At 46.7% G+C, this 23070-nt stretch overlaps 2 protein-coding genes and 2 long non-coding RNA genes across 10 annotated transcripts in view; 2 read left to right on the forward strand and 2 right to left on the reverse strand.

Moving 5' to 3' along the window:
* zgc:85858 (uncharacterized protein LOC405879 homolog) overlaps nt 1–3262 on the forward strand; it is a 4006-nt gene extending 744 nt beyond the window's left edge. The window contains exons 2-3 of the mRNA XM_034615284.1: nt 1633–1708; nt 2094–3262. Coding sequence (XP_034471175.1) covers nt 1633–1708; nt 2094–2134 — 117 coding nt within the window. The 3' untranslated portion in view covers nt 2135–3262. The remainder of the gene's footprint in view (nt 1–1632; nt 1709–2093) is intronic.
* Nucleotides 1371–2548, reverse strand: LOC117779247. The gene is made up of 3 exons (XR_004616965.1): nt 2403–2548; nt 2071–2366; nt 1371–1725 (listed from the first exon to the last, which is right to left on the reverse strand). It is a non-coding gene; the product is annotated as an uncharacterized LOC117779247 (long non-coding RNA).
* Nucleotides 3263–4077: 815 nt separating the features above from the next.
* Nucleotides 4078–18123, forward strand: camta2 (calmodulin binding transcription activator 2). 7 transcript variants are annotated; one of them, XM_034615228.1, is made up of 25 exons: nt 4078–4187; nt 4993–5081; nt 5553–5656; nt 5959–6026; nt 6184–6319; nt 6838–6909; nt 6993–7140; nt 7221–7349; nt 7427–7637; nt 8048–9062; nt 9172–9849; nt 10066–10192; nt 11215–11349; nt 11857–12029; nt 12530–12747; nt 12854–12932; nt 13049–13316; nt 13393–13874; nt 14678–14859; nt 14957–15161; nt 15726–15797; nt 15998–16018; nt 16756–16949; nt 17195–17269; nt 17582–18123. In XM_034615228.1, the coding sequence occupies exons 2-25, from the start codon at nt 5048–5050 to the stop codon at nt 17634–17636; spliced, it is 4881 nt and encodes a 1626-aa protein (XP_034471119.1). In that variant the 5' UTR covers nt 4078–4187; nt 4993–5047; the 3' UTR covers nt 17637–18123. The 7 variants fall into 7 exon arrangements, with proteins under 7 accessions (XP_034471119.1, XP_034471118.1, XP_034471116.1 ...); XM_034615227.1 differs by having other exon boundaries at nt 4092–4187; nt 4990–5081; XM_034615225.1 differs by lacking the exon at nt 4078–4187 and adding an exon at nt 4233–4602 and having other exon boundaries at nt 7251–7349.
* An 817-nt stretch (nt 18124–18940) lies between these two features.
* On the reverse strand, nt 18941–19143 carry LOC117779246. The gene is made up of 2 exons (XR_004616964.1): nt 19018–19143; nt 18941–18986 (listed from the first exon to the last, which is right to left on the reverse strand). It is a non-coding gene; the product is annotated as an uncharacterized LOC117779246 (long non-coding RNA).
* Nucleotides 19144–23070: the final 3927 nt, after the last annotated feature.

The raw sequence follows: 23070 nt of genomic DNA on the forward strand, positions 1-23070 counted from the left end.
ATAATATAATATTATATGATTTATAATATAATATAATACGAGTTAATATAATATGATATAATATATGATATGATATGATATGATATAATATAATACGATATGATACGATATAATATGATATAATATGATATGATATAATATAATATGATATGATATGATATAATATGATATAATATGATATAATATGATATGATATGATATAATATGATATGATATAATATAATATAATATGATATGATATAATATGATATGATATGATATAATATGATATTATATAATATATGATATATAATATGATATGATATAATATTATATTATATGATTTATAATATGATTTGATATAATATAATATAATATGATTTATAATATAATATGATATAATATGATTTGATATAATATGATATGATATAATATGATATATGATATGATATAATATGATTTGATATGATATGATATAATATAATATGATATGAAATAATATAAATGTATGTGATCTTTCTGTAATTGAGGTTCAGTGCTAACTTTAGCATTAGCAACTACAGCAGTTAGCTCTTTTTGCCCAGTTATTAAAAGATCGTTTCATATGATTATTGGATATAAACGGATGTGACGAGTTCAGACTGTGACGTGTGTGTTAAACATTACTTTAACCTCATGTTCCTCTGAAGCCACAGACTCCAGACATATTATTTAACATGACTTCCTGTTTGTTTCTATCTCGATCTTCAGTTCGGCCTGAAGTCAATGAACAGGTCGTGTGTTGTTGAGTGAAACTTCGAACATGTGTGATCAGTGTATGTTGTAAACACTTCGGTGGGCGGAGACCAGCACATCACGCACAACACAGGGTGTAATATTTTATTTATATTCATATTTTCACTGAATTAATTTAACTTCAGACAGGTTGATCAAACTCACTCACGTGCAGTTACTGTTGTTAAAACTGTGCGAAGTTAAATCAGCAGATTTCTCTATAAACTTTGGTCATTAGCATTAGCTTGGCTAGCAGGGAGCTGTCAGGTGTGTGTGTGTGTGTGTGTGTGTGTGTGTGTGTGTGTGTGTGTGTGTGTGTGTGTGTGTGTGTGTGTGTGTGTGTGTGTGTGTGTGTGTGTGTGTTTTGAGTTTGAGAATGTGTGTGTGTCACATTTACAAAAACACTGCTCATCACGCCACCTAGTGTTTCAAACCGTGTTGGACCTCTTAGGACCAATGTTTTTGTAGAGTCGACAGTTCTCTAAGTCGAGACTTGTATCTGTGAAGCTGCGCTCGTTTTCAAATCTATGCTGAAACTTAACGTCTAAACCACCACATCATCGACCAATCGGACACGTCCTGTCCTGTCCCGTCCCCACATGTCCTCAGACACGCTGCTTCACATGACCCATGACCATGGTCTTGGTCGTCAGGAAAACATCAGCTAATTGGTGTGTCATGTGTGTTTTAGCTCCTCCTCCCAGGACTGTGTTCTAAAGATGTGTTTTTTATTTCAAGGTGGACACATTACAAATCAAACTTTACCTCAGCTCCTTTTTATAACGGAGCATTAGCAGCAGATGGAAGAATAAAATCGGCGGATCTGTTGTCGGACGATTTCAGCTGTTGAGCTGTTTGTTTGTGTTGTTGTGTTTCCAGCGGCCGGTAAACGATGATAAGTCTCCGGTGGGTCCGTGGCTTCTCGCTCTCTTCGTCTTCGTGGTTTGTGGATCCGGTGAGTTTCACCTTCAGCTTCTGATGAATCAGACGATAAATTCAAACGTTCACACGTAGAATACGAAGGAATCAAACTTCTGCTTTGTCAGTTTTACATTTATATTTTCATCCTGAAGAAAAATATTTTTTTTTCACAGAATAAACAAAACAGAAAAGATGAACATTTATGTTTCTATTAAATAATCATGTTTATTTTCTTAATTAAAATTCTTTATATTTGTCTTTTTATTTATCAAAGGGTCAAAACTCACTTTGTCATCGACGTCGAAGGAATCACTGACAGTTTCTTTCTTTAAGATCAAAAATCAGCTGATTTATTGAACGGATTCTCTTTGTTTTAAAACTTTGAATTAAATTGACTTTTATTCTTAATTTATTCGCAGCCATTTTTCAGATCATCCAGAGCATCAGGCAGGGCATGTGATGACCCTTGACCCCGGAGCTGAGCCGTCACATGGAAGAGGAGGGGGACACGTCACCGTCATGACGACACACACACACACACACACACACACACACACACACACACGTTCCTGTGGAGTTTTTAAATCTGATCTTTTTTTCTTCCCACAGTCAACCCATCTCTCTCTCTTTATTTTGTACTTCTCTGTGTAAAAAGCTGATCAGATATTGTTTATTAATTGGTTGATTGGTTGCTGGAGTCTTAAGTCTGATGCAGTCGTCCAGCTGACGGAGACTGAGCTGAGTTTCTCTGATTTAAAGGAACAAGCCGCTGATTCTTAACAGCTACGTGACCTGATGTCAGGTCATGTGACATCCTCACACACTCTGTCACGTGCACAGCTCTGATCTGTCCGTCCTGCAAAAGTCACATGATCTCAGCACTGCTCTCTACTTGGAGGCTTTTAATGTGAAAAACCAGCAGGAAGTGTTTTGTGTTTGACAAGATGGATCCGAGCTGTGGACAATGTTTTTAAATCAGACATAGATACCTGAGCTCCAGGTAACCATGGGAACAGGATCCAGAACTTTTATTCTGACCAATCAGACGACACAGGATCAGTGAGACGACTTTAATTTCACTTCTGTAAAGATTTCATATTAAAAGCCTCAGTATCGGGCGTAAGGCTCGGATTAGGGTTAACTGGTGTTAATGCTGTGTGCGCGTAACGTTTCATCAAAACTCAATAAAGTGACGAGTTGGACTGAAACTACGTTTAGCTGTTCAGCTACTCACTATGAGTTCAGGGATTTATCTGATTTAAGTGACATCTGTGTTTTTAACATCTGAACAGGAAGTCAGAACACGAATCACATTCACAGGTTTAAAAAGAAAAGCAGCTGAGCTCTGCAGCGACGTGATGAACTACAGAACGAAGAATCAGCTGTTTGCTCCTTTTGAAATCAGACGTTCGATTAGAACAACTTTACTGTTTGTCAGGAAGGAAAAAAACTTGAGTCTTTTTGATGTAAATAATTAACAGCTGATAGAAGCAGCTTCTTCCACCTGGCGCCACAGCCCAGTGCCCCCTGCTGGACGACCTGCTCCACTTTTATACGAAATAAACCTCAGATATTTTCTCTAAACGTCTCTCGTCTCCTCGTTTGTCTTCACAGGAAGTTTTTATCAATGATTTTAAATCAATGAAAACATTCAGGTTTTTATGTAGATTCTAAAGGTTCAATCTGTAACTTTATTCAAACATTAAATCGTGTAGAAACATCCAGCCTTGTGTTTTATCTGTAGCTGAGCTCAAAAGGTTTAAATTGAAACCTGCACAGATCTGTCGTTCACCTTGTTTGTAATGTAAATATACATTTTAAGATTAAGAAGTCCTTTGTTGGTTCGTCAATGGGGAAATTTGCAATGTTACAGCAGCAGAAAGACAACACATAAGCAGTATCCAGTACTTGGGTGAAGGAATATAAAGAAATAGAAATATAGAACAAATATATAGAAAAGAATATAAATGTAATTAAACCGGTCTATACAGTGTAAAGAAATATATTATGTCAGCATATGTACAGTGAATGGATATAACTGTTTATATTGCACAGACTTGTTTACAAATGAATGTAGAACAGTGAATAAGTTGAGAAGTGTTAAAGTTCAGTCCCCAGTGGGGGTGCAGGGAGTTTTACTGGGAGCAGAGCTGCTGGTCCAGTCTGACTGCTGCAGGAAGACCAGCGCCACCTTCAGACACTGGGGGGGATCGCTCTTGTGCTGTGATGGTGTCCTGCAGGGGGGGGCTGGCTGTCCTCTGTCCTCTGTCCCACCACCTCCACCGGACCTGGCCCTCCTCAGCCTGTCCAGTCTCTACCTGTCAGCAGGTGAAATGCAAACTACTCCAATATATATAAATATAACTGTTGTTTAATCTGAGAAAGATTTGATTCTGTAGTGTGTGTGTGTGTGTGTGTGTGTGTGTGTGTGTGTGTGTGTGTGTGTGTCGATACCCCCCACCACACAGTGACGTCAGAGCCAGAGAAGATGGCGGCTGTGCTGAAGGCGGAAGGTAAAGGAGCTTTAACTCTGGTATAAATCTCCTGTCCGCTCCGGGCTGATGCTGATTAACCCGGGTTATTGTTGGGTGTTTGTCCGGGGATCAGGCCCGTCAGACCGACCCGGGTTGGCACGTTTTAACCCGGAGCTCCAGCAGCTGTTTAGTCGGAGCTAGCCTCGGCGGCTAACGGCTACCGGCTAGCTGAGTAGCTACACCAGCAAACATCCGTGTTTCACTGAGTAAATGTGTCTCGGTGGTTCGGTGGAGTCTCACACGAGCCCGGCTGCTGAACCCTAATGTCGGGTGAAAGGCTCCAGGCGCCGGGCTGTCACAACGAGACGCGTCCTCGCGTTAGCATTAGCGGGGCGGGAGGGGCTGAGCTCCAGCAGCCGGTGGACAGGCTTCGGGAGGCGGACGCTACAGTCAGGCGAGTCCGAGGTCTGAGATGGGCCTCTGGGGAGAAAGATGTGTGGAAGGTGGAAACAGACATAATTATTAATATTCTTATGTTGTGTTTTTTAGGGACAAGGGGTGGTGGGGGGGATTGTGTGAAGCACTTTGAGCTACATTTCTTCATGTATGAAAAGTGCTATACAAATAAGACTGATTTATTGATTGATTGATTTGACGTCATGTTTAAAACAGACCAAACTAATAGTTCAGTGTGTCTGTTTTCATGTAAAAGTTTCCACACACATTTAAAGTAGGTGCAGATTCAGCTGCTGCTAATCAACAGGGATCTAGTGGAGGAGTGTGTTGTTGTTTCCTTCTGATCTGTGTGTGTGTGTGTGTGTGTGCGTGCGTGTGTGTGCAGCAGGGGAGAGCTGGCGGCCGTGCGTTGTGTGAGAATCATCCCGCATGGACTCGTCACCATGAGCAACAAGGACATGGTTTCCACGGAGACAGGTCAGTCTCACCCTCTGAGTGTCTGACGTTCACACCGGCCTTCAGAGAGCCCCATTTCTGTTGCCATGGTAACTACATGGTGTGGATGATGTCACAGATACCTGCTGCTTTCTGAGTGTTTTCAGTTCATTTCACTGTGGAATTCACTGATCATGTTGAATACATGAGCTGTACACGTAGAAGACAAACATGAAGAAACTAAAACAAATCTCTCTGGTGAAAAAGTGCTGACACGTCACTTCCTGTCTCTGTCTGCTGCACCCGGCTGCCCCCCCCTCTCACCTGAACCATGAGGAGGATCTGATGCTGTGAACGAGTCTGTGCAGAAAACCTGCTGCTGAGTTGTTCAGCTGTGAAACACAAACTCTGGAGAAGATTCTCTGGATTTGACCCACAGCTCATGTCTGGAATCAGCTTTAATGTGACAGATGATGGATATGAAATATGATGATGTTTTGTTTGTGTGTGCAGAGAATAAAGTACAGAGGAAAGTGTTTCTTCCCAACAAGCTGCTCGAGTGTCTCCCTCGCTCGTCCACGCTGCCTAACGAACGTCTGCGCTGGAACACTAACGAGGTGAGCGTTCTTAGAACATGAACAGGAAGTGCCAAAATAAAACGACAAGAGGAACCATGTTGGTCATTTATTCACTTCTCATGTATTATATGGACAAAAGTTGTACACACACACACACACACACATCCCCGTCTCCTTCGGCATGCCAAGGTGTCCTTGGGCAAGATACTGATGCCATATATTGGCGGCTGTGCTGGCTGTGTGTCGAGAACGTGCTGAACATAGATGCACTGTATGAATGTGTGGCCAAACTGTACTGTAAGGATCTTTACTTTGTTAGCTTTGTCTCTTTGTCTCTGCAGGAGATCGCTTCTTACCTGATTACATTTGACAGACATGACGAGTGGCTCTCCTGCAGCCTGAAAACCAGGTATGAACCAGAGCGTCACTGGCCCCGTTCACACCTGGTATTAGCATGTGGCCCAACATGCATCTCGTGATCTGCTTCCCGTCCACTTAGTCCAATCAGTGTTGTTGTTTTGGTTGTTTACAGGAAGTAATAACAGCTTCTCTGGTCTTTGTTTCAGGCCGAAGAACGGCAGCATCATCCTGTACAACAGGAAGAAGGTGAAGTACAGGAAGGATGGATACTGCTGGAAGAAAAGGAAGGATGGGAAGACGACAAGAGAGGACCACATGAAGCTCAAGGTCCAGGGCATGGAGGTGTGCAGCCCACTGCGCCTCCTGCAGGACACTCATATCACTATTGATGACTGACAGCACTGAAATTATTATTGATTGATTGAATTATAATCCAATTCATTTTAGTTTTAGTCAGAAACGTATTGGTTTCATCTAAGAATGAATCTGAATATTAAAATGAAAGGAACAGCTGCAGTGAAGATATTAAAACATGTGGCTCATTGATCAGATTCAGAGCCAATATATTGATCAGAAATGTGTAAGACTGGTGACTTTGACGGTTTGTTTTTATTCTGATCGCCTGTCGACTTCTCATCAAGCACAAAGCTCCAGTTCAAGAAAACGAGAGGAAACTTCATTAAACTAAAACATGCTCCTGTTCTAACGTTCACAAAACAGTGCAGTTCAAGGGGTTTACCTGAAGGGGGAGTCGTAGCTTTAATAATACAGTTATGGAAGTTTGAGAAGTAATGAGCTGCTCAGATATATTATTAGTGTCAATGATGCTAACTGATGCTAACAGCTGTCTGTTGTCTCAGTGCCTGTATGGCTGCTACGTCCATTCCTCCATCGTACCGACATTCCACAGACGATGCTACTGGCTGCTGCAGGTACACACAGTGATACACAGATATAACACACACTGCATTTGAGCTAATGTCCTTATAACTGTGTGTGTGTGTGTGTGTGTCAGAACCCAGACATTGTGCTGGTGCACTACCTGAATGTGCCTTCCCTGGAGGATTCTGGGAAATGCAGTCCGCTGCTGTGTGCAGTGGCCGACCGCCACGACAGCGTGAGGTGGAGCCGAGATGATCTGCTGAACCAGCTGAAGCCCATGTGTAAGAGCACACGCTTAACACCTGTGATTGCAGTGTGTGTGATTGTCGTGTGTGTGTTGACTGGCGGTTGTTTGTCTCAGTTCACAGTATGAAGTGTTCTCTGGGCTCAGGTGATTTCAGCATCGAGGAGTTGGTTCAACACATCCTGGACCGACAGAGAACCAAACCCCAGCCTCGCACACACACCTGTCTGTGTAACACGGCCCAAGGTAACGCACACACTGCCATGACATCACCGTGACATCACCATGGACTCCGACTAACCTGCAGCTGTATGTGTGTGCAGTGTCTCCAGGTGTGAACATTCCTCACCGCTGTAACAGCACCAAGCACCGCATCATCTCCCCCAAATTGCCCCCCTCCTCCTGCAGACCCTCCCCCTCCCCCCTCTGCTGTGAGGGGGGGGAGGCAGCCGGGGGAGGAGGGGGAGGAGAAGCCAAGCTGCCTCACCTCCAGGCTCAGAGCAGCCCAGCCTCTTCTCCCTGCCCCGCCTCCACGTAAGTCTGCATACCAACTACCACTTCCTGTTTCTGTTTGTAACCATCAGAGTAAAACTAACCCCCCTCCGTCCAAACTGACCCACCTGAACACACAGGTCACATGACCTTTCACATACACTGGTCATGTGGTGTAAACAGGAAGTAGATCCTCTCCTCTGCAGTTGGTTGCTTAGTAACAGAAACTCCTCTGAAGGAGGAGCAGTGAAGAGTCAGAGCAGGGAAGACGAGGTGGAACTGTTACTGACAGGAAGTGACGCTTTGTGTGTGACTGATGAGAACCAATCAGGAAGAGAGGGTTAGGGTTATTTTGATAGAGGCGGGAAAACTGCGTAACCATAGCAACAGTGATGAATTAACGTAGTGTCTCACGTTCATATAAACACGTATGTCTTCTTTCTGATTCGCAGCTCGGCCTCGTCGCCCCCTCAGCCCCACAGAGCCACCATCACCATGAGCAACCACAGCAACAGCTTCTACGGCGACCGGAGCAGCAACCTGACGACGGTGGCGCTGCCCCAGAATGCTGTCATTGTCATGGCAACAGCCATCGCTGGAGGAAGAGGGGGGCATGGAGGGGACGGGGTCAGAGGGGACGAGGCGGGACAGAGGAGGAGTCTGTCACTCACCCGTTCGGGGCAGTTGCTGCTCTCCCCCACCCTCCCCCCTTCTGAAGGCACGCCCACCTGCCCCTCCCCTCCTTCCTCCTGCTTACCAGCTCCCTCCTCCCTCCCCCCTCCCACCGTACAGGCGCCAGGTGTCGCCACCCTCTCCCTCACCCTCCTCCCGTCTCCTGTTATCGGAAGCATGCTCCTCACCCCCTCGTCCTCCTCTACCTCACTCCGCTCCCCTCCCCCTCCTGCCGCCGCCACTCCTCCTTCTCCCCCCTCCTCCCCTTCACCACCTCCACTTCCCCCATCCCTTCCCCCCGCCTTTGACCCCGACTCCTTCCTAAACTCCCCCAAACAGGGTCAGACATATGGTGGCCCTCCTCACCCCTCCTCCACTCCCTCCCCTGTCCTCTGCGCCTCCTCCTCCCCTCTCTCCCCTCCCTCACTCGCGCTCTCCCTCTCCCCCACCTCAACCCCTCCCTCCTCCGTCTCCCCTCCCTCCTCGCTCTCCTCTCTCTCCTTCTCCTCCTCTGATGCGGACAAGCGAGACTCTGCACTCCCCCTCCCCTCCTTCTCCTCTTCATCTTCCTCTCCACCTTCGTCCTCCCTCCCCCCCTCCCTCTCCCTGTCTCCCACCTCCTCTGTGGCCCCGCCCCTCCTCCCCCTCTGCCTGGAGCTTGATGCTCTGGGGCAGTCTGAGGGAGGGAGGGGGGAGGAGGAGGTGGGGGGCGATGAAGAGGGGGTGAAGGACAGTAGGGACGATGACGACGATGATGAAAGCAGAGCTCCTCCCACCAAACTGGCGCTGCTGCAGGTGAGTCAGTCGATCGGTCAACAAAAATTGATCAGCAGATATTTAGTTTGAAATCAATGAGGTTATTAAAGATTAGTTTTGTTTTTATTTCACTTTCTGTGTCCTTCAGCCGAGCCACGCCTCCTCCGGTTCGTTGCTACAGCAACAGACAGGAAGTAGCGCTGCGTCACTGCTCCTGGTTTGTCAAGACTCGGCAGCCCCTCGTACCCAGCCAGCCAATCAGGCGCAAAGACAAGCTAATGGACAGCATTCATTGGTTCTGAGACAGCCCTACAGTCACCAGTCTGCAGCTGAAGCCCCGCCCCCGGCGCAGATATCCCATCAGCCCCTGGTGCTGCAGCAGTCGTCATTGTTTGCTAAAACTAAGGCGGTGTCTTCTCCGGCTGCTGTCGCCATGGTTCCAGCTCACCTGGCAACTTCTCAGATTCAGGTGAAGGAGGAGAGCAGGCGGGGCTACAACTCGGAGGACGCCTGCATGGACACTCCCCTGGAGGAGGAGGCGGGGCCCTGCGAACAGGCAGGGGAGGAGCTTGACATCTCCTTCGACAGCCAGTTTCCTGACCTGATCTCTGACCTCATCACAGAGGAGGCCAATCCCGTCACAGCTCACCCCCCCACCGCCGTCACACCAAACCCAGCTGTGTTTGCGGCAGGGGTACGATACATGGTGCCCCCCCAGCCCTCTCCCTCCTCGTCCTTCCTCCCCTTCCCTCACCCGCTACCCTCCCCCTCCTCCACCCGCCTGGCCTCGATCACCGACTTCTCCCCAGAGTGGTCCTACCCCGAGGTAATCAATCACCAATAATCACTGACAGCCGGTAAATAACAGATCAATGATGAAATGATTGATCAGCTAAATATTCATCAGATTAACCAATGAAAACAATCAATAGATCATGTTTAAATATTATTGATCATAAAAGTGACGTTTTGTCTGATCAACAAAGCAGTGAAAGTGTGTGTGTGTGTGTGTGTGTGTGTGTGTTTGTGTGTGTGTTTGCAGGGGGGTGTGAAGGTGTTGATAACGGGTCCGTGGAGCGAACTGTTGGGTCGATACTCGTGTGTTTTCGATCAGAGCACCGTCCCTGCATCACTGATCCAGCCTGGAGTACTGCGCTGCTACTGCCCCGGTACACACACACGTACACACAAACGTACACACACACACACACTGGGTTCCTGATGAATATCTTGTCTCTGATGAACGTTGTGTTGTCGTGAACGAGCCAACACTCTACAACGATTAGCGCAGCTGCTGAAGTGTTTGTTTGATTCGCTCTAGAATTTATGAGACACGTATTTAAACACATTGAAAAAAACACACACGCACTCACACATAAACACTCACACACATACACAGACAGACACACAAAATCCTAGGTGAAACGCTGTAATACTAACCTAATACAAAGCTAAAAGCTCATCTAAATCATTACCATCCAGTTTACTGAGCTGGAAACATTTACCTGGTGTCAAAGGGTTAAAATGTATTCAAGAGCAATTTTTGTTTAACAGAGCCAGAGAATCCATTTTATGTTGTCTCTGTTGTGTGTCTCTGATTAAAGTCTCTGATGGAGGTTGTGTCTCTGATGGACGTTGTGTCTCTGATGAATGTTGTGTGTCTCTGATGGACATTGTGTGTCTCTGATGAACGTTGTGTGTCTCTGATGGGCGTGTCTCTGATGGGCGTTGTGTGTCTCTGATGGCCGTGTCTCTGATGGACATTGTGTGTCTCTGATGGGCGTTGTGTGTCTCTGATGAACGTTGTGTGTCTCTGATGGGCGTTGTGTGTCTCTGATGGCCGTGTCTCTGATGGACATTGTGTGTCTCTGATGGGCGTTGTGTGTCTCTGATGGCCGTGTCTCTGATGGGCGTTGTGTGTCTCTGATGGGCATTGTGTCTCTGATGGGCGTGTCTCTGATGGGCGTGTCTCTGATGGACATTGTGTGTCTCTAATGGGCGTTGTGTCTCTGATGGGCGTGTCTCTGATGGACGTATGTCTCTGATGGGCGTGTCTCTGATGGACATTGTGTGTCTCTGATGGGCGTGTCTCTGATGGACGTATGTCTCTGATGGGCGTGTCTCTGATGGACATTGTGTGTCTCTGATGGCCGTTGTGTGTCTCTGATGGATGTTGTCTGTCCCCTCTCAGCCCACGAGGCTGGTTTGGTTTGTCTGCAGGTTCTGGAGTCTGGAGGTTCCGTTTCTTCGTCTGTTCTGTTCGAGTACCGAGCGAGGAACGCCAGCTCCCTGCCCAGCTCGCAGCTCGACTGGCTCTCATTGGACGGTCAGAAACAATCCCTCCTCCACACCCCCACACCTCGTTTTTACTGTCGTCACGTCACATGTTGATATGACCGGTTGTGACATCACTTCCTGTGGATGTTGTCGTCATCTCATTTCATCCACAATCCACCTGAAAGGTGTTTCATTGAGAATCTTTAAGTTTTACAATCTGCGTAAAAAAAACTACAGCTAATTTTACCATTTTCGCACATTTAATTTAACGATAGTCGTCCAACTTCTTCTGAAAATAAGGGGAAAATGAAAAATTACGTTTGAGTTGTAACGGCCTGTAGGGGGCAGTAGAGCAGCATTTAATTCTGGAACAATCTTTCAGTTACTGATCTGAGCCAATCAGAGATCAACAGGTCAAACACTTTAAAATGCATCATCATAGTGTCACAGCGATGTCATTAGTTCCTGTTACAAAAAAAAGACAGGCACCAGGTGTATTATGGGACACGTATGGACTAATTGTCAGGAGGTCTCACTCTGTTTATTTTCTCTACAGATAATCAGTTCAGGATGTCCATCCTGGAGCGTCTGGAGCAGATGGAGCGTAGGATGGCAGAGATGGCCGCCCGTGATAACAACCAGCAGCAGCAGCAACAACAACAACAACAACAGCACAGCAACCAGCTGGCAACGCCCCCTCCACCAACCCTACCTGAGGAGCAGGAACAGGTGAGGTCGCTGAGACGAGGCATGAAGAGTGAAGCCACACACGGAGTGAACACTGGTTCTCCTGTAATGACGACAACATTACGGAGAACCAGTGTGAAGACCACGTGTTGTTTCATTGTGTTGTTGTTGTATTCGGTTGTCACTGTGTTGCGCGCTATGTTGTGTTGGTGCTTTATGTTTTGTGTGTCTGTGTAGCAGCTGTGTCTGTCAATAACAGGAGGCGTGTCCATTAGGGCTGCACCGATCAATTATTTTTTTAATCGATTAATCTAACGATTATTTTTTATTACTCGCTTAATATATTAATGAATTGATTAAAAATATAAAAAACTTGTCATATATTTATCTTCTTTTAAATACAACTAATCTGGATCAGCTGATTTATCACATGTTAGACCAGATCGTCATGGATACACGTGTGCTAGTTCACCTAAGTTAGTCCAGAGACATCACTGTGACATCACTGTGACATCACTGTGACATCACTGTCTGTGTCTCAGTCCTCTCAGTGGTTTGAGAGGAGGATTGTGGGAGTTTGTGAACGAATGATGAGGGTCGGACGATGGGGACGATGGGGAGGAGGAGGAGGAGGAGGAGGAGGAGGAGAAGGAGAAGGAGAGAGGCTTCATCACTCAGTCCGTCACCGTGGGATGACACTGCTCCACCTGGCTGCTGCACAGGGATACACACACCTGATCCACACTCTGATCCGCTGGAGGTACACACACACACACACACACACACACACACACACACACACACACACACACACACACACACACACACACTCTGTGGTTGACTGCAGCTGTTGTGTTTCGTCGTAGGAGCGTGAACAGTGACAGTTTAGACTTGGAACAGGAAGTTGATCCTCTCAACGTCGACCACTTCTCCTGCAGCCCGCTGGTAAAACGAACACACAACCGTAACACATCTGTTGCTATAACAAGTGAATGTCAGCGTCTGTGGTTCAGGTTCAACACCTGCTCTCTTCTCTTGTTAAACGTGTTTGTGCGTTCCAGATGTGGGCGTGTGCTCTGGGCCACCAGAGGGCAGCGGAGCTCCTCTACAGCTGGAACAGTCTGGCTCTGGGGATCCCTGATTCGCTGGGACGTCTGCCACTTGCTGTCGCTCGCTCCCGAGGACATACCCGACTCGCCACGGCGCTGGAGGAGCTGCACACACAGCGCACACTCTCTCACAACACGCCCAGGGACACACACATGTCTGAAGCAGACACACCGGCCACGCCACAGCCACTGTCTCCTCTGTCCACGAGCCCAGACACAGGTAACACACACACGTCATGTTACAGGATTCTGGTGCTCTGATTGGCTGTGACAGTCTTCCCTCTCTCTCCTCTTAGGTCTGAGCTCGTCCAGCAGCCTCCCCTCTCCCAGTGACCCCTCCTCCACCTCCCCGAGCTCTGCCTACTCGAGTGGCCCCGCCCCCATGGACACCTCCCCATCCTCCCCTTCTTCTTCTTTCTCCCCCTCCTCCTCGCTGCCTGTCTCCCCTCCCTCTGCCCCCTCCCCCCTGCTGTCCTCACTTCCTCCTGTGTCCATGTGGGGGGAAGAGCCCAACGCTGGATTCCATGAAACCATGTCTGAGCCGATTGATGCCACAGGTCTGAACCCCGGAGGTTCCAGAGACTCTTCTCTTTACCTTATGGACTATGAGAGCGCCTCCCCCGGCCACACGCACATTTACACACATGCACACGCCCACACGGCAGGCGGGCGGCGAGTGCACACTGCGGCGAGGCTGGAGGAGCACCTGTTGAGCTACAGCGAGAATGCCGAGAACGAAGGCGAGGAGGAAGAGTACCTGGAGGAGGAGGTGCTGCAGGTAACCCCCTCACAACTACACGTAACGAGCACGCGTAACAAGTACACTTAACAAACACGCAAGGTTAGTCCCAGAGGTTAGTCCCAGAGGTTAGTCTTCAGGTTAGTCCCAGAGGTTAGTCCCAGAGGTTAGTCTTCAGGTAAGTCCCAGAGGTTAGTCCCAGAGGTTAGTCTTCAGTTTAGTCCTAGAGGTTAGTCTTCAGTTTAGTCCCAGAGGTTAGTCCCAGAGGTTAGTCCCAGAGGTTAGTCTTCAGGTAAGTCCCATAGGTTAGTCCCAGAGGTTAGTCTTCAGTTTAGTCCCAGAGGTTAGTCCCAGAGGTTAGTCCCAGAGGTTAGTCCCAGAGGTTAGTCTTCAGGTAAGTCCCATAGGTTAGTCCCAGAGGTTAGTCCTAGAGGTTAGTCCTAGAGGTTAGTCTTCAGTTTAGTCCCAGAGGTTAGTCTTCAGTTTAGTCACAGAGGTTAGTCCCAGAGGTTAGTCCCAGAGGTTAGTCCCAGAGGTTAGTCTTCAGTTTAGTCACAGAGGTTAGTCCCAGAGGTTAGTCCCAGAGGTTAGTCCTAGAGGTTAGTCTTCAGTTTAGTCCCAGAGGTTAGTCTTCAGGTAAGTCCCAGAGGTTAGTCCCAGAGGTTAGTCTTCAGTTTAGTCCCAGAGGTTAGTCCCAGAGGTTAGTCCTTGTCTCAACCCATATTTCGTGGTGCTGTACTGACTTTGAGGTTTATTGTTGTATTGAGTTGTGCTTTGTGGTTGAAAAGATCTGATGTCATACACTGATGTCTTTTGCTATGGTTACCCTCCCGACACAACAGGTTGACATGGCAACACTGGCAGAACAAATCATTGAGGCGACGCCTGAGCGAATCAAGCTAGAGGACTTCCCCAGAGGGGCGGAGTCACCGCTCAGAGAGAGACGGGACAACCCCGCCATACAGGACACCTGGTTGGCTACTTACCTGGACACAGTTGACACACACACACACTCCCCTCCCAGGTAAGCCCCGCCCTAAAGGATGTTCTACATCAGGACTGTTGTCCAATGAAAAAAGTGCTTCATCCATTTAAATGTGTGTGTGTGTGTGTGTGTGCAGGCGGGTGTGCCCCCCCTCACCTCTAAGTGCACTGGCCCTCCAGAGGCTCCGCCCCCCCTCCTCTGCAGCATGGGCGGAGTTCCTGAACGCCTCAGCCAATGGGAAGATGGAGAGAGACTTTGCCCTGCTGACGCTGACGGACGGGGAGCAGAGGGAGCTGTACGAGGCCGCCAGGATCATCCAGAACGCCTTCAGGAGATACAAGGTCCACACACGTCAACAATACACACTGCTACACGTCATATTCACTGAGCTGCTCAGTCCTTTCCTTAAAGGTGCAGTCTGTAGGATTCAGTGCCATCTAGTGGTGAAGTGTCATGTTGCAGCTGAACACCCCTCAAAACATGAAGGAGAACCTGTGGTAGTTTCAGTTATCAGAAAAAGTTTAGTTTGTCCAGTCTGAGCTCCTGTAAAAAACATGGCTGCCTCCGTAGAGAGGACCTGTTCCTGTATTTAAATATAAAGTATGTTAATATAGAGTATTTAAATATAAACGGTGCAGTCTAGGGCAAAGAAAACAACAATTTGTACAATTTAGATGAAACACACTAGTGAAAACATCACTATGATTATTTTATATTGGATTTCTGCTAAAAGATCCTTTCATCTGGACCGTTAATGTCTGTAAAATAACATGTTCATAAACATAGTCCCACAGCGTCGGTTTGAAGCTTTAAATATGAAGCTCTGGATGGTCTGAGTGATGTGACACTGCCATCTGGAGGCCGAACACAGCTGGTTCATGTTTCCTTCCTGCTCCTGTGTTCAGGGTCGGAGGTTAAAAGAACAGCAGGACATGGCTGCAGCCGTCATCCAGAGATGCTACAGGAAGTACAAACAGGTGTGTGTGTGTGTGTGTGTGTGTGTGTGTGTGTGTGTGTGTGTGTGTGTGTGTGTGTGTGTGTGTGTGTGTGTGTGTGTGTGTGTGTGTGTGTGTGTGTGTGTGTGTGTGTGTGTGTGTGTGTGTCCCCTCAGGCTTCACTAACACTCAACTAACCTGCTGTGTCTCTTTACCATACCTTTCTCTCTCTCTCTGGCTAGCTAACATGGATAGCACTGAAGGTAAAAGTGTGTGTGTGTGTGTGTGTGTGTGTGTGTGTGTGTGTGTGTGTGTGTGTGTGTGTGTGTGTGTGTGTGTGTGTGTGTGTGTGTGTGTGTGTGTGTGTGTGTGTGTGTGTGTGTGTGTGAGAGAGACAGATCTTTGTATGAAACCTGCACCATGTGGCCAAACGTATGTGGACAGCTTGATTCAGTCGTCTGTCAGAAAGGTTTTGATTCTGATTGACTTTAAGAAAAGGGAATCAAATTCATTCCACACACAAATGGACATAAAGCTGAAGTGCCTGACCACCTGTTTTCTGTGTACTGACCAGCAGGGGGCGACTCCACTGGTAGTTTCTATAGAAGTCTATGAGAAAGTGACTCTACTTCTCACTTTATAACGTCAGTAAACATTTTCAAACAAGTCTTATTCAATGCAGCTGATTTAGTGAATTATAATAATTTAGAGTCAAATAGACCATAAAGCACCAGATGTATGGGGGGGGAAACCACAGTGTGATTGACAGATAGTGCTGTACAATGGGTGCAGGTGGGCGTGTCCTCAAGATTCTAATATGGTTACTTCTGGTTTAAAAAACCAAGACTCAGACACGACATGATTTCACTGCAGCCGACTGTCCACATACCTTTGGCCACATTGTGATCTGATGTCGTTGATCAATGGTCGATTCGGTCATCACGGCTTCTCTTATTTTTCGCTCCTTCCTCTCGGGTTATTTCAAACTCTGTGTCCTCAGTACGCTCTCTACAAGAAGATGACGCAGGCGGCCATCTTGATCCAGTCCAAGTTCAGGTCGTACTACGAGCAGAAGCGTTTCCAGCAGAGCCGGCGGGCGGCGGTCCTCATCCAGCAGTACTACCGCAGCTACAAGGAGTACGAGAGGCTGAAACAGGCGCCGCGAGGAGCCGCCGGCCACAACCCCAAGATCAAGTAAGAGCTCCGCCCACTTCACGATCAATACGTCTGATCAGCTGATCACATTCTGATCATTATTGATTAAGCTGCAGAGGATGAACCTGTGTGATGACATCAGGTTCATGTGTTCCACCAATAGTTGTTTATTAAGATTCATTCATCGTTATAGAACACGATCCACTAACGAATCAGACGCCGCTGAGGGTGAAACAATTGATCTGTGGTTGATTGACAGCTAATATTGATCATGTGTGAATCAGGGGCTCGTTCTTGACAAAGAAACAAGACCAGGCAGCAAGAAAGATCATGAGGTTCCTGAGACGCTGCAGACACAGGTAACACACACACACACACACACACACACACACACACACACACACACACAGGTCTCACACACAGGTAACTCACAGGTAACACACACACACACAGGTAACACACACACACACACACACACACACACAGGTAACACACACACACACAGGTAACACACACACACACACAGGTAACACACACACACACACAGGTAACACACACACACACACACACAGGTAACACACACACACACACACACAGGTCACACACACACACACAGAGGTAACACACACACACACACACACACAGACTGACGGGTGTGTTTCTTGTTGCAGGATTAAAGAGCTGAAGCAGACGAGGGAGCTGGAGAGAAGAGGACTGACCACTTAAACATTTCATCTCTTCATCTTTCTTCATCCTGACGAGAGGAGAGAGAGAAATCCTGTCGTCCTTCGTCAGATTTACTCTGATGAACAAAGAGACAGAGACCGACTGATAAGAGAAGGACAGAGTGACGGAGGGACGCCTTACCCCATCTGTCTGTCTCTGTCTTCTCTCCTGGTTGAATGTCTCTCTGCAGTTTAGAAAGAGCTCCATTTGAAAACGTCTCGCCCTCCTTTTTGTCTTACAGGCCTAAGATGAACGTTAGTTTTTTTTTACCCTGAGCCGAGTCTTGCAGGAAGACAAAGTTCAGGTCCTTCATTTCAGCTTCTGGCGTTCAGACCGTCGGGAGACGACCTGTAGACGAACGTTTCATCCAATCAGCACATTTCACGTTATATTTGTTGAGTTTTATTTAACAGCTGCGAGCTAAGCGCCGCACGAAGAGCATGCTGGGATACAGTGTCCTGCTGAAAGGGGGGGGGGATCTTCTGTTGCTCCTTGGAGGCAAAACAACCCTGAAGTCTCTGCTGATACGCAGTGAGGGGCGGTGCGTTCGAGGGTCGTCTGGACAAATCAGACTCCGACCAGAAGGAAAACAAGCTGCGGAACATTTTTGAACTCTTGATGTTGAGTCAGAAACTGAACATGATTATAACAAATCTATTCAAACACAATCACGTATATTAACATATAAATATATAAATATATATTCTAAAGTGGAAATTTATAGATGCTATGGATGTTTTATTTATTACAGCATGAACTGTTAATGTGAGAGAGAGTGTGTGTGCTGCACTGACTGTGAGGTCGAGTCTTAACGAACCCCGTGACCTCTGACCTTCACACAAACAAAACAAAGTTAAAATGTGAGGAAACAACATGGACGTCTGCAGCAAATTTCTTAATAAAACAAAATATCGGCGTCAATAACATTGTCACCTGACCGAGTCCCACCTGATGTGACATCACTTCCTGTTGTCATCATCTGAACAGGAGCTGATCACAGTTCAGCTGCTTTTATAAAAACAAAACATCATGGTGGATTTTAACGTGGGAATCGAACTTCAGGCTGTGATGTCACTGATGACATATCTGTGCTGCTGAGGTCAGAGGTCAGATTGGGGGTCCCCTTCAAACCATATTTGAATCTGTCCAGAAACTTTTCAGGATGACTCAGTGGCAGCTGGTTTCCATGGCAGCCACCACGTGAGTCCCGTGTCATACAGGCCGAGACTGAACCACTGGCTGTTGTCACGGTAACCACGGTGTCCGAGCATGAGCTTGACGACGAGTTGTTTGACGAACTTTTCCTTGTTGTTTCTGCTGCAGTGAAGTTTTGCATGAGTTTGTAACGAACTGTTGGAAAAACGATTCTACGAGAACCAACAATAAATCAGCTGTTTGCTACCGATGCTGTTTCCTGCCGTCCGATCAATAACACGCTACACAACATGCTACACAACATGCTACACCACCGTGACATGCTACACCACCACGACACGCTACACAACAACATGCTACACCACCGTGACATGCTACACAACAACATGCTACACCACCGTGACATGCTACACAACAACATGCTACACCACCATGACACACTACACAACATGCTACACCACCATGACATGCTACACCACCATTACACGCTACACTACACAACCAAAACATGCTATCCACCATGACATGCTACACAACAACATGCTACACCACCATGACACGCTACACAATATTTTACACCACCATGACACGCTACACAACAACATGCTACACAACATGCTACTACACAACAACATGCTATCCACCATGACATGCTACACAACAACATGCTACACCACCATGACATGCTACAGAACAACATGCTACACCAACAACCCGCTACACCACCATGACATGCTACACAACAACCCGCTACACAACATGCTACACAACAACATGCTACTCCACCACAACATGCTACACCACCACAACATGCTACACCACAACATGCTACACCACCATGACATGCTACACAACAACATGCTACACCACCATGACACGCTACACAACAACATGCTACACCACCACAACATGCTACACCACCATGACACGCTACACAACAACATGCTACACCACCACAACATGCTACACCACCATGACACGCTACACAACAACATGCTACACCACCATGACACGCTACACAACAACATACTACACCACCACAACATGCTACACCACCATGACATGCTACAGAACAACATGCTACACCACCATGACATGCTACACAACAACCCGCTACACAACAACATGCTACACCACCATGACAGGCTACACAACATGCTACACCACCATGACATGCTACACAACAACATGCTACACCACCACAACATGCTACACCACCATGACACGCTACACAACACAATTCAAAACATGTAACCAGACCAACCCTGTTTATCTGAGTGTTGATTTTAGAACAGTTGAAGCCCCTCCCTTTATCACAGAACCTTCACTTTCAATCTGTCACAAAATGACGATCATGTGACGTCTGACTTTTATTATCTGTATCATTATTATATCTCTTTTTTTACTCTGTCTCATATTGTTTGAAGTAAAGCACTTTATAACTTGTTTTGAAAAGGTCTTTACAAATAAAGTTATTATAATAACTTCACACGTACACTACCGTTCAAAAGTTTGGGGTCACCCAGACAATTTCGTGTTTTCCATGAAAACTCACACTTTTATTTATCAAATGAGTTGCAAAATGAATAGAAAATATAGTCAAGACATTGACAAGGTTAGAAATAATGATTTTTATTTGAAATATTAATTTTGTTCTTCAAACTTTGCTTTCGTCAAAGAATGCTCCATTTGCAGCAGTTCCAGCATTGCAGACCTTTGGCATTCTAGCTGTTAATGTGTTGAGGTAATCTGTAGAAATGTCCCCCCCCACGCTTCCTGAAGCCCCTCCCACAAGTGGGATTGGCTTGATGGGCACTTCCTGGTACCATACGGTCAAGCTGCTCCCACAGCAGCTCAATGGGGTTGAGATCTGGTGACTGCGCTGGCCACTCCATTACAGACAGCAGACCAGCTGCCTGCTTCTTCCCTAAAGAGTTCTTGCATAATGTGGAGGTGTGCTTTGGGTCATTGTCCTGTTGTAGGAGGGAACTGGCTCCAATCAAGCGCTGTCCACAGGGGATGGCATGGCGTTGCAAAATGGAGTGATAGCCTTCCTTATTTAAAATCCCTTTTACCTTGTACAAATCTCCCACTTTACCAGCACCAAAGCAGCCCCACCCCATCACATGACCTCCACCATGCTTGACAGATGGCGTCAGGCACTCTTCCAGCATCTTCTCACCTGTTCTGCGTCTCACAAATGTTCTTCTGTGTGATCCAAACACCTCAAACTTTGATTCGTCTGTCCATAACACTTTTTTCCAATCTTCCTCTGTCCAATGTCTGTGTTCTTTTGCCCATATCAATCTTTTCTTTTTATTGGCCAGTCTCAGATATGGCTCTTTCTTTGCCACTCTGCCTAGAAGGCCAGCATCCCGGAGTCGCCTCTTCACTGTAGACGTTGACACTGGCGTTTTGCGGGTACCATTTAAAGAAGCTGCCAGTTGAGGACCTGTGAGGCGTCTATTTCTCAAACTAGAGACTCTGATATACTTGTCTTCTTGCTGAGTTGTGCACCGGGGCCTCCCACTTCTCTTTCTACTCTGGTTAGAGCCCGTTTGTGCTGTTCTCTGAAGGGAGTAGTACACACCGTTGTAGGACATTTTCAGTTTCTTCACAATTTCTCGCATGGAACAGCCTTCATTTCTAAGAACAAGAATAGACTGGTGAGTTTCACATGAAAGTTCTCTTCTTCTGGCCATTTTGAGAGTATAATCGAACCCACACATGTGATGCTCCAGATACTCAACTAGCTCAAAGGAAGGCCAGTTCTATAGCTTCTCTCACCAGCAAAACAGTTTTCAGCTCTGCTAACATAATTGCACAAGGGTTTTCTAATCATCCATTAGTCTTCTAAGGCGATTAGCAAACACAATGTACCATTAGAACACTGGAGTGATAGTTGCTGGAAATGGGCCTCTATACACCTATGTAGATATTTCATTAAAAAACAGACGTTTCCACCTAGAATAGTCATTTACCACATGAACAATGTGTAGAGTGTATTTCTGATGAATTTAATGTTATCTTCATTGAAAAAAACTGTGCTTTTCTTTGAAAAATAAGGAAATTTCTAAGTGACCCCAAACTTTTGAACGGTAGTGTATAAACTGGAGTTTGTACGATACAAACTAACTTTATTATTCAGCAAACACTCATCAACGGTAACTCATGTTTCTGACAACATACGTAACATGACCGTCTATGGTATGCATGTACTGTATGTATCTATGTATATACATGTGCATATATAACGTCATCACGTTTCTGATGTCCGCACCAGGTGGACGGAACGCTGCTCCATAGCAACAGTAACTAAGGCCGAGCTAAGTGACTGCGAGATATGATGAAGATATCGCGAGAACACGGAGTGGAAACAGCCTGAGCCTGTAGAGAAGAACAACTTGGACCGGGACCAGACGCGGATCAAAGACGACCAGGACCTTATGGACCAGGACCAGTTAACATTGTGATTAAGAAAAAACCAGGACCCGGAGCAGAGCACAGAGACCGTTGGTTCAGGTCCACAGGTCAGTGACGTCAGAAACACAAAGTGTTGAAGACAGTTTTATTTTTTATTATTTGTGTTCGGTTCCGGTGATGAAGACAAGTTGTCTTTACTGAGACACTGAGGTTCGATCCCTGTCTTCCACCTGCCAAAGTGTCCTTGGGCAAGATGCTGAACCCTGAATGGCCCCTCATTGAAACAAGTGCTGCCCTGAATGAATGTGTGTGATCGAGTAGCAGCTTCTCCTCTTGACTGAACACGATGTGGCTCCTGCTTCCACTAGCTCCTCCCACACCAGAGTTTGGTGCCTGAAGGCTTCCGTCACTGCCAGCGTCCGCAGCGAGGTGTTGGGTCACCGCCTCTACAGACCTCTCTGACCCTCCAGATCGTCCCGCTTCACCCTCAGAACTGGTTTGGGCTTTTCAGGTGTGTCCGGCAGCTTTTCTCCAACTCACCACCAGGTGGCAATCAGCTGCTGTTTCTCCATCATGAGCGTTAACGTTGCTCAGAACATCGACCTCTTGGGACAAGAAGCCTGGTTCTCTCTGTCCGAATCACCCTGATGTAAAAGATTCCCGATGGAGCTGATGCAGACCACTGAAGATGTTATAACATGTTGTAGATACAAGGTGTTAGACAACTCTCTCTCTCTGTTGCTATAGGAACAGAGACGCACAAAGGTCCCCACTAAAGAGAAGAGTCACATGTGTGACCTTTGTGGGAAGAAGTTCAGATCCTCACGTGTTCACACTGGAGCCAAACTGTACAGCT

The sequence above is a fragment of the Hippoglossus hippoglossus genome, chromosome 18, assembly GCF_009819705.1.
Source record: "Hippoglossus hippoglossus isolate fHipHip1 chromosome 18, fHipHip1.pri, whole genome shotgun sequence".
Classification (NCBI taxonomy): domain Eukaryota; kingdom Metazoa; phylum Chordata; class Actinopteri; order Pleuronectiformes; family Pleuronectidae; genus Hippoglossus; species Hippoglossus hippoglossus.

What these genes read in the sequence shown, in the direction of transcription:
- camta2 (XM_034615223.1), top strand. Translation starts at nt 4,472, where the DNA reads ATGTCGGGTGAAAGGCTCCAGGCGCCGGGCTGTCACAACGAGACGCGT. An exon ending in TGGAGGAGGAGGTGCTGCAG is followed by an intron (nt 13,875 to 14,677) that starts GTAACCCCCTCA and finishes CCGACACAACAG; the next exon opens with GTTGACATGGCAACACTGGC. An exon ending in CTGAGACGCTGCAGACACAG is followed by an intron (nt 17,270 to 17,581) that starts GTAACACACACA and finishes TTCTTGTTGCAG; the next exon opens with GATTAAAGAGCTGAAGCAGA.